The 11,435-nt window shown below is 42.5% G+C and overlaps 1 protein-coding gene across 1 annotated transcript in view; it reads right to left on the bottom strand.

The window, feature by feature from the left end:
* The window catches only part of plxna3 (plexin A3), a 137,524-nt gene that overhangs the window by 33,028 nt on the left and 93,061 nt on the right, over nucleotides 1-11,435 (bottom strand). Inside the window, exons 10-12 of the mRNA XM_026154649.1 lie at nucleotides 11,271-11,427; nucleotides 10,761-10,860; nucleotides 10,531-10,645 (exon numbers count right to left, since the gene is read on the bottom strand). Coding sequence (XP_026010434.1) covers nucleotides 10,531-10,645; nucleotides 10,761-10,860; nucleotides 11,271-11,427 — 372 coding nt within the window. The remainder of the gene's footprint in view (nucleotides 1-10,530; nucleotides 10,646-10,760; nucleotides 10,861-11,270; nucleotides 11,428-11,435) is intronic.

The following is an 11,435-nucleotide window of genomic DNA, read 5'->3' as shown; positions in this document are numbered from 1 at the left end:
TGAGTACTACTGAGTCCCAGATATACATGTAATGTTTTTGCAACCCGATATATGGGGTATTTATCGGGTGTATTACATTTGTTTTGGGGTTTTTTCCAGTGACGGTGTTTCTGTTATCAGTTTGTAAATTGGTCTCCAGTTTTTCTTATGATATTGCATTGACCAAATTCAGCTTGGATCCTTTTTACTGTCAGTGATTGATGAAAACTGTGAGGTGTAGAGTTTGACTGAAGTGGAGCGTGCTGCATAAGTCTGAGAGAAAGTTTGTTACTCTTACCTGGGCTTAGGTTACAATTCATCATAGTTACAGCTATACGATTTAAATGTTTCGAACGTTTTACTTTCATGGGATTAAAAATTGCCAAACACGCCATTTTGGAAAGAAAATGCTGGCACAGCTTTTCAACATTTCTATGACATTGTACAGACTGTTCCAGAGGAGGAACATATTAACATATTAAACATAAAAAAGGTATGTCCCAATTCGAAGGCCGCTCCAAATGCGTCCTCCTTTTCCCCAGATTTGAAGGATGGGTCGGGTGTATCCTTCATGGCCCAACCTATCCCAGAATTCATAGCGCAGCCCAGCCAATTCCAGTTTCCAACAATGGCGGCAGCTACTTAGTTTTAATATTACTCTTATTACTCTGTCTGGGTCACAAATAAACGTTTAACATATTTTCAGGCTAGAATGTAGCTGTGTAAACTTCAAATATCTGCTCGGTTTATCAAGACATCACATATTTGTAAAAGTCCCATTTCTGTCTCGGTCTTCGAAGGACCCGGCCCACGTAGACGGCGAAGGCCGGGTCCTCCGAAGCATGCGGCCTATGAATTGGGACATAGCTAATGTTTCAGTTAAGGTCACTGTGAATGATCCCAAAGCTCAAGTTGCAGAATGTTTTGCGTACTCTTGAGTCTATATGATGCCACAAAAAGGGGACATCCCCAATGTCGTCATCACATCTCTAACTGTGAGCGCTGAACCTCCACCTGCTGTTCCAACCTCCTGTTTGTGAGGAGCAGCCAGTTTAGAGAAAGTTGGCTTAAAGGGGGAGGAGCCAAAATGGCTCGTTACAGAAAGAGGACGAACTGAGGAGCCAGTATAAGAGCCGTAATGATAATTATGAATATTAATCATGCAAAGCGTCTCTAGCTATAGCCTTAGCAGACTGTATTTTTCCTCTTCAGAGGCTCATATGGATGCAGCGAAGGCTTCGAGGCAGAGCCGTCTTCTTGCATCTGTATTGCCTCAGCTGCAACAGCGCCAGCGTTGGGCCTGTCAGAGGCTGAGCTCATGAGCACCATGGTCCTTGATTAAACTAATGTCCACTTCACAGGAATCAGAGAATTTTGCTGCTTTCTATATTTCTCTGCACTGGAGATCAACAGGTGAGTCCCGTCTCACACATTCAAACCTCTTATCTTATTCTCCTTTTAGCATGTTTACACAGTGGGTGGGGTTTAGCTCAGGGTGAGGTTACACTTTGGGGGTAAAAGAAAACACAAAATCGCACAACTGAATCAATGGAACTAAATCCACACAGATCTCCTTCGTTCATTCCAGTGCACGTTTTTGTTCCCCGTCTATGCACCGACTGTGACAACTCCAGAAACCGGCTCCTTGTTTCCTGCACAGCTTCGCCTTATCTCTACTCGTTTAGTATTGCAGTTATCGCACAAATACTCTCTTATTCTGCACTGAGTCTACAAAGGCGGCTCTTTTATTGCACTGAAGTGTGATTTGTAAGCTTACATGCTATATAAACACTGAGCTTATCATTAGCAGAGTCTGGAAAACAGAAAGGATTGGCTTTTGTGGCCTAGTGTTTTCAGCTATTATCATCAACATATCATCAGCTTTTAAATTATCTTAGCAAACTGTGTTTTCACTTATGTTCTGCAAACACACAGTGATCATTAGCAAAATGATTATTGGGTGTTTCAGTGGCTTTTAGAGCTTTTACTCTGAGAACAGCTGCCTGCTGCAGTTATAAAAACAGCCAGAGTCAAAACACTAACATTGTGGGGAGACAGAAAAACATGACCCGAGACTGAATCCAAGATCTGTGAAGTCCAAATCAGCTGCAGAACAAGCTGAGGATTCTCTGTGGGTTAATCGTTACTAGCGACACCTGAACACTGCCAAGACATACATCATTTAATTAAAACACTGACTTTAAGCACTTTAAGAGGAGACAGGTAGGAAAGCCCCTCTGATGAAAACGTGGACCACTAAATTCCACATGCAGAGATTAGCAGTTTTCACATGCGCACCTTAACATCTGTACACATTACTCAGTGGTGCTGCATTCAAGGTCCAAAGACAGCGCACTAAAATGTTCTTGTGGTTTAATAAAATGAATTTTAATGCAGAAAAGGTTCAAAATTTATCAGAATTAAAGGATGTTCACAGATTTTACTGGGCGTCACATCTGCTACCTCCTCCTTCTCTATTCAGTTAGCTCATGTAAACCCCACAGAGCGTTTCCAATAATGCAAATGAGCTGAAAGTGGACTACATCCCCCACGAGTCAAGGGTGGAAATCTGAAGTCTGTTTGAATTTCTAATAAAATTAAACCCTGCATCATCCACAAGGATTCAACAAAATATGAAAGGAGAAAATAATCTATGTATTTGTTCCCAGGTTTTTGTGTTATTGTGGAGTTCTAGTTTACATTTAGATTTTATTGTTATTCCCCTTCTGGTTTTAGTGTCATCAGTGTTTCCCTGACTTCGCCTCTGTCCTGTCTTAATCCGGTCTTTAAGTCTGACGTCATTCGCCGTTTCCAGGTCCAAACTGCGCTTCAGGTCCCAAAGTCAAACTAACACTGCAGCATCACTGAGAGTCACAAACTATCTAAATTCTGCATCCATCCATCCATCTTCATCCGCTTTATCCGGGACCGGGTCGCGGGGGCAGCAGCCTAAGCAAAGAGGCCCAGACCTCCCTCTCCCCAGCCACCTCCTCCAGCTTATCCGGGGGAATACCAAGGCGTTCCCAGGCCAGCCGAGAGATATAATCTCTCCAGCGTGTCCTGGGTCTGCCCCGGGGCCTCCTCCCGGTGGGACATGCCTGGAACACCTCACCCAGGAGGCGCCCAGGGAGCATCCTTGTCAGATGCCCGAACCACCTCAGCTGGCTCCTTTCGATGTGGAGCAGCAGCGGCTCTACTCTGAGCCCCTCCCGGATGGCCGAACTTCTCACCCTATCTCTAAGGGAGAGGCCAGCCACCCTTCGGAGGAAACTCATTTCTGCCGCTTGTATCCGCGATCTCGTTCTTTCGGTCACTACCCACAGCTCGTGGCCATAGGTGAGGGTAGGGACGTAGATCGACCGGTAAATTGAGAGCTTCGCTTTTACACTCAGCTCTCTCTTCACCACGACGGACCGGTGCAGCGTCCGCATTACTGCAGCTGCAGCCCCAATCCGTCTGTCGATCTCCGGCTCCCTTCTCCCATCACTCGCGAACAAGACCCCGAGATACTTGAACTCCTGCACTTGGGGCAGGAATCTAAATCCTATCTAAATTCTTTCATCATTAATAAAATGATCAGTGTTGCTGCTTTACCAGGTGTAACAATCAAGTAGCTTGCTAACCTAAATATGATATAGCATGTTCTGACTTAAAAATTCAAACGCACAGCTTTGCTATCACTTCCAACATAACTAAAGACAGAAAACTAAACATTAAAGCATTAAAACATGTTAAAAACACAACAGCTTTAACCTCCTAAGACCTGAACTCTTCCACGGCATGCATTTTTAATTTCTCTTTGATATTTGGGCTGATTGGGACCTGATTAATGTAAAAACAAAGAATTACCAGATTTTTTTTTTTTTACCTAATTTTTGTTTCTAAGAAAAATGAGAGCCATAAATGAGGACATTCTTTTAAAATTTCGATAAAACAGTAGCAATATAATGTCCTCGTAAGTGGATATCAGGCCCTTGTAGAGCAAAATTGAGTATTTTGGTCTAAATAACCCAAAATGTGATGTCCACATATGTGGACGCCAGGTCCTAGGAGGTTAATAAACGCAGAGTCGTTTGCATCTGGAAGCAGAGTTCATACGTCATCACTTAACAACAGGATAATTTAATCATTTCTCGTCACCTTCTGTCTTTGTTCTCTGATCCTACAAATATTTATTTTATCTTCTCGTGTCTGAATTTCCTCATTTCTGATCGTCTGCCCCACCTTAGTCATCTCCACCTGTGTCTCATTGTGTTACAAGTTCTCTGGTTAACAGTATTGTTCTTCTCCTTTCATCACTCTTCTCTTCACCATCCACAGAACAATCCATTACAGTTCTATAATTCATATTTTAGTAATTAGCCAGAAAACGTTTTGCCCCGGAGAAACATGCATATATTTATTAGCAAAAAGGTGTTTTTCACTTAAAGCTGATAACTAAGCTGCTGTAACATTTACATGAGAAGCTGTTCCTCATTTAATAAGAGGAATAAAGTAAAATCAGGAAGAAACAGCAACAGAATGCAAAAACAATTTACTTACAGTCTGAAATATGAAATTGTTAATTAAAAGTCGTGTTGTCAGGTGAGTTCTGTGAAAAACAGATAAGTAGTTGTGTGGTTCAGCTGTGCACTTTCTTTATTCTCCTCTTTCTGCTGACAATCCTAAATTCTCAGCTGCGGATGAAGAACATCAGAGCTGCTTCTCTTCGTCCTTTTCCCTCCCTCGCTCCGTCTTCCTCTCACACAGATGAAAAAGAGACCTTTACTCTGCGAGACACTTTAACCTGCTTGAATAAAGGTTAAATAAAGAATAATGAAATTTCAGCCTCCTCCTCCTTTTTCCTCTATTGCTCTTTTCTCCTCACGACTCCCTCATTTCCCCCCTCCCTCTCTCTCTTAGTTTGCCTAATTGCCTGGTAATTAACATTAATTGCCAGGATTGGACGTTTTCATGTCAATTAAGTGGCTATTCATCTTCTATTAACCAATTAGCCAATCAGAGGTTGTTTCTGTCACCCGGTAATGACACCGAGCACCAATCACGTCAACGAGACGCCCAAACAACTCGATCCCGGCTCGCTATCCTCTCCACTAACGAGATAACAAGCAGACTGAGAGCAGCTCGGCTCGTTAGCGACACGAGTGATCTGTTACTCAGTGGCAGGTGGAAACTGACTGCTGGATCCACATTACACAGCAAACTAACTGCTCTGTCTGCTGAAACACTCCACTCTTTACTTCCCTCTTTGTTTATTTAGCGCTTACTTGTGTGCAGCTTGAAACAATCATACCTTTTGATGTGACGGGTTTTTAACGGCGACATATTCTGCTCTCTTCCAGCTCCAGATTTTTATTCTGGGACACTGAAGTAGCTTTGTTCAAAAACAATCTTTCTTTTCTTCTTCTGGCTCTTTGCACAGCCTTAAACAGGCCATCCATCCATCGCCTCTTATCTAGGCCTGCGTCTTGGTGGCAGCAGTCTAAGCAGAAACAGTCACATATCCCCTTTTCTGGCCACCTTCACCAGCTCTTCCGAGGATACTCCGAGCTGTTCCCGAGCCAGCTGAGAACAATAATCACTCCAGCATGTTCTGGGTCTGCCCTCCTCCCAGTTTGACATGCACTAAGCACCTTACCTACGAGATGTGGCATCACATGCCAGAAACACCTTTGCCAGAGGATAAAGGACTTGCCCAGTGTCCCACAACTACTCCTGTATCCAATCGTCAGTTTGATCTCTTTCTTAAAAAAAGGACCACCACAGTCTGCTAATCCAACGGCATTGTCTCTGACTTTTAAGGAGGTCACTGTCATTACTGAAGCCATGACAGAGTGTGTGCCCTTCTCCTATGTGCTTATTTTCTTACTACTGCCTACTACTGATTAGACAACTTCTGGTCCCAGTACTTGCTCAGCGCTGCCTTTTCTTACTCTGTCTCACAGAAAAATCCCACCTTCTACCACTGGCAGCACTAATCTCAGAAAACACACATTCATTTCCTCATCTTTAGCTGTTAACATCTGGTCATCTCATAAAAATAAACCAGTGGTCCTTCACATCTTCTGTGTCCAAACTATTATCAACGATGAGATCTCCCTGAAGCAGTGTTTCCTAACCTTTTGGAGCTACGGCACATTAGAAAAATCACACGGCACACCACCAAACAAAAATCCCACAAAAAGCATATTGATAATCAGATGTAGCAGAATTGGCTCACTTTGTCCACAGTTTACCATGTTTGCTTTCTTCTGACCAGTACTCATGCCAGGGCTTTCATCTGGGTCGGGATTTTCTCCAGGACCAGGTCAGACTGACTATTTTTTCTTTTCAAATATTTATCTATTGCCATTATGCGCTGTGTTGTCAGATGACTATGTAATTTGTTCGTTTTCTGATTTACTGGAGGTTAGCAACCAATTTAACTGGAGCAGGAAGTTGTACTGCCCTCTAGTGGAAGAAAATGTAACTCTGCAAGTTACTCACGCAGTCGCTCAGACCAGCGGTTGATGATAAAAAACGATAAAAACCATAAATTTCGCACCCGAGCGTCAACTCTTGCGGCCTGGTACCAAACGACTTCGGTCCGTGGCCCGGGGGTGGGGACCGCTGCTTAGATTACCAATCAGGTGAAAGCAGATAATCTTCCACGGCACACCTGAACAGCGTGCCGTGGCACAGTGGTTGGGAAACCTAAAGCATATCCCTGCTTTATGTTGCTTCTGCACACGTATAATGTGTAAAATAAACTTCCTGTTATATTTAACAAGACCTTAAACTATGGAGTTGTTGATGTTACGACTAAGTTGTGTTTCTTTGAAGCAGGTGTCTGACTCATGCAGATGACACTGTGACTGTAGAGAAAATCCAAATATGTTGTTGGTTTTTGTTTTTAAATCAAAAACATTCTTCGTTTAATTTCACGCGTTGACTAATTGGGTCAAATCCCTTTAACTGATATCTGCAGCAGTTTTTGTTTTCTGAGATACTTTTTCTTTGAACTGTTTTGTCCAGTTTCTGCAAGTTCATTATTTTGTGAACACGTCTTGTGTTTCTTCTGGCTCAATAAAAATGTGTTCTTAAAAAAAGCTGAGAAAACAAGACTATAGAGAAAGCATGCAGTATGAACGTTGTGCTGCTTCCTGGTTTTGTTGACTTTTCCACATGCCTCACATGCTTGAAAAACTTCAGCACTTAGATCAGAAAATGGAGAAATATCCGAGTTTAAACAACATTCGGGCTTAGCTCGTCTGACTGAAAACACCTCTCAGGAGCCGACTCTTAAATCCCATCAGTCACAGAGTCCTTGAATGCATCAGCAAGGACAGACTTAAACATGGTGTGTGTGTATGTGTGTGTGTGCGCTTCCACCCTTCACTGTTGACCTGAAGCTTTACTGTTGTTTACTGAACCATGTAATGACAGAGGGAGCAGCTCTGACCTCCATCACTGCTCCATCCTGTAGAAGAAACTGTCTGATTTAGACACACTGTCAGCTAACAGGTCTCTATAAATACCCAGTACACCGAACTATAAATTAATGAAGAAATGGCTGAAGACTAATAGATACTAGAGGAATATATCTATTAACATTTGAAGATGACTAGGTGTGAGAAAACCTCTTTTTTGGTTCACTGAAAGAACAGATGGGAAATCCAGAGGTGTTGTGTTATTTGTTTAAGCAATGAAGCTCAACAAAAATGCACCAGCTCGTGTGAGTTTGAGCTATAACTCATTTTGAAGGTTATGGAGTCATCCGTCCTACAGCGGCAGGTTTACAAGCGTCAGTCAACTATAACCGACCAAATGATCTAATATTAGACCGACTTCATGAATCGATCATCTGTCCTTCAAGCCTGTCTGACCAGCTTCATCAGCCGCTACATGCCCCTCCCATCCCGCTACTCTCCATCAGTGCATGTTTCTCTGATTCTCCTTTCTTCGTAGCTCAAAAGATTAAAACAACTCAAGTCTAATTAACTGTTACTGTTTCAGCTGATCAAAAAAGGCCTTTCATCTTTAGCCTACTTAACCAATAAGTAGCTTACTTTAGTTTTTTTTTAATTATTTTAATGTGCAGACTAAACGAGGAAAAGGACTAACAGCACCTTTTAAACTCTTGGCAACTTTGCGAGATCAAATTGTTATCAAGATTTTCTTGCCTGACACAAAATATAAAGGTGGATTGTGTTTTTCCTGCTATTTAGTGATAATTTGTTCAGCTAAATGGACACACTTTTTTTTAAAGAAAAGGCACCCAGTCTAATTAACCAATTTTCTATGAAAAAATGAGGCAGATCCTCATTCCAGTGAACTCTGGCAGCACTGCACCTCTGGCAAAATCCGTCAGAGAGCCAAGAATTAGAGCCATCGCAGACGACGAGCTCTGAAAGACAGAGTGGGAAAGTGTCAGAGAAAATGAGTCAGAGAGAAGAGTCTGACAGCAGCGAGCGAGAGTCCGCGACTCAGACAAGAAACACTATTGTGGGTTTCATGTGTTTCGTGTTTCACGTCTAGCAGAGAGAAGACTTCAGTGAGGATAACGTTCTTCCTCTAAAAGAAAAAAAGACACCTGCCGTGAGGGTGGCCAGCATGAAACAACGACTTCCACTGGGATGGTTTTATTTTTACTGTTAATTAAGGTCACAAAATGGTCACAATTAATCATTGCTGTTGTGCTATTAACCTCCTCACATCCACCCGGTCACCAGTGCCCACCTGAGAGCTAGGCAAGTGGAAATATCTCACTAATTACCTTTATTTAGGTCCAGTGTCTTCAAATGCAATGATGGAGCCAGAGGCTAACGAGAAAACAGGAACCCGAGATTTGAGGTCCAGTTGAAGAAGAACAGATCCTGTTATGAAGGATGTGTTTTTTTTGGTTATCTTGGTTGTGATACATTTGTTTGCAGTTTGGCCTTGGCTCACCATGGGCGGCAGGTTCAAATCCTGCTTTTTTCCCCATCTCTTGATCAATGAAACGTATATTAACTTTGACAAGTGGTTCTTGTGGTTCCTTGGGACTTGGGGGAGATGGACGTCTTCCATGTTGTGTCTTGGCCTCGTGAATTAAAGGCAAATGGGTCAATCAAAAAAACAAAAACCAACACATGGCCTGAAACTCTACACAGTGAGAGTTAGGCACAGAAATTGAGTGGTTAGAGTTCGAGTTAACCATTAGGATCACCATAAGATAAAGGGAACGTCCATTTGAAGCAGCAGAGGTTATGCTTATAGAGGACTTATAGCTCTGCAATAGTCCACACTGTAAGTATGTCGTAACTGGAAACCCATCTGAAACCTTACACCGCACATTATTCCATACTCTAAACCTCAAGTGCACCTACTACTGTATATATATTGTACTGACCCAGCCCACTTCTATGTGCACTTCTAATCGAACAGTAAAGTCATCCTGAAGAGCAAAAACTGCCACTGCCAACATGTTTTTGAAAAATCTCAGAACAGTCCTGCACTGGAGTAACTGGTGGCAATCGTGTCGGCTACTAGCATAAACATGAAGTCTTACATAAGGTTAACACAAAAGTATAAATAAAGTTTTAGAGGTTTGGGATGGAAAATTCTAGAAATTTGCCTATTACTCAAACTCCAGGCCTCGAGGGCCGGTGTCCTGCAGGTTTTAGATCTCACCCTGGGTCAACACAGCTGAATTAAATGATTAGTTCATCACCAGCTTCTGGAGAACTTCAAGACATGTTGAGGAGGTCATTCAGCCATTTAAATCAGCTGTGTTGGATCAAGGACACATCTAAAACCTGCAGGACACCGGCCCTCGAGGCCTGGAGTCCGACGCCTGTATGATGTGTTCAATTATGAACAGGTTGGAAAAGAGGTCTCGTCTTACACATCGATAAGCATCTTTGATGACTTTTGAGACAACGGCCTCACTTCCTCCTACAGAGAAGCCATACTGACAGCAGAACTGAAGTTTGAGTTTGTTGTGACTTGCTCATAGTTATATGTTGTTTTGTGTCTTCTTACAGTTGTTTTATGTCTCTTTGTATTCATGCCAGATTGTTTGTAGGGCTTTCGCGCTTCATTGTATTTAATTTGTGTCTCTTTATGACGGCTTTCCATCTGTTCATAGCCATTCAGAAGCAGGTTTTTATTTATTTGCTGTTGCTTGTCTTTGTACATTGTTGTAGATTATTTATGTTCATTTTATTTAATTTTCAACATGTAAACGACTCAGGCCAACCATCCAATCTCCTTGTGATTGTTCAGATCTGGGCACAGTAGGCTTGTGTCATTGATCCTTGTCTTGGTATTTAGCACACAAAAAGGTCTTTAGAAACCTGGACCTTTTCTGTTCTAATAATCACAGTAATATTACGTCTACTTATCATCCTCTCTGCCTTATGTTAGTGTCGAAACATGCCAGGCAGCTATGTGAAGCATTGTGGGGACCCAAAGATGTTCCTTCACCTTCCTTCGGGGGACATAAAGTCCCATATGGTGAATCACATTTTTGTGTGAGCGCTTGGTTATAAGTCCAGTTAAGTGATGAAAACAGGTCTGTGTGTGTGTTACCTCCATGTTGCTGACTCGTCCCTCCTGGAAGGAGCAGTCCTGCAGGTTGTTGGTGCAGATGTGACGATATTTACACCAATGACACGGAAACTCACTGCTGACACAGGAAGTGCACCTGAGAGAGGAAAGAGAGAAAAGTTCTGAGTGGTCGAGCACAACCAGCAAGAATTTATGAGTTCATTACCGAAGAGACACATGAGATAATTAGGTTAGAGGTGTTTAAGGCTTACGAGTTGAGCACAGAGCAGTTGTAGTAGATGAGGTTTGTGGTGATGAACTGGTGTCCAGTCTCTGTGGAGCGAAGGCTGAGCTGCACCACTCGTTTCGCTCCTGAAATTAACAGCATAATAACATCCTTCTTAATACTTAGTTCATAGTGATCAATATAATGGCGCGTTACACTGAAGCTGACATGATTACAAAACATTAGAATCGCACATTAAATGTGATAACCGAGAAAAACGAGAAGGCAAAAGAAACAAGTTCAGAATAAGCGGGTGTGTGTATACTTGTTTTTCTGCTGTTTGGGGACTTGCATTAGCACAATCTCAGAATCAAAAGGCAAACTACTGAATTTTAGGGTTAGGCTGATGTTAGATTAAGGTAAGGTTAAGAGAAAAGTAGGGTTAGGTTAAAGTGAGGGTCAAGTTAAAGGTCAAATTTCCAGAACACGACAGGACAGTAAGGAAAGGTGATGTCCTCTGAATTCACTGAAGCATGAATTTGTGTGTGTTTCTTACCAAAGGAGTGTGTCTGTGCTGGAAGGTCCCTCAGTGATGGTGACATACACATCACCTGACCTTTGGCCCGCACCTCTCCGGGGGCATTACTCAGGTCCTCAAACACACAGGTAACCCCACCAGACAGCGCAGGGACGTTCTGCACCTGAATGGTTAACTGGACAC

Source organism: Astatotilapia calliptera, chromosome 20 (assembly GCF_900246225.1).
Source record: "Astatotilapia calliptera chromosome 20, fAstCal1.2, whole genome shotgun sequence".
NCBI lineage: Eukaryota > Metazoa > Chordata > Actinopteri > Cichliformes > Cichlidae > Astatotilapia > Astatotilapia calliptera.
This window is presented reverse-complemented; position numbering and strand designations above follow the sequence as displayed.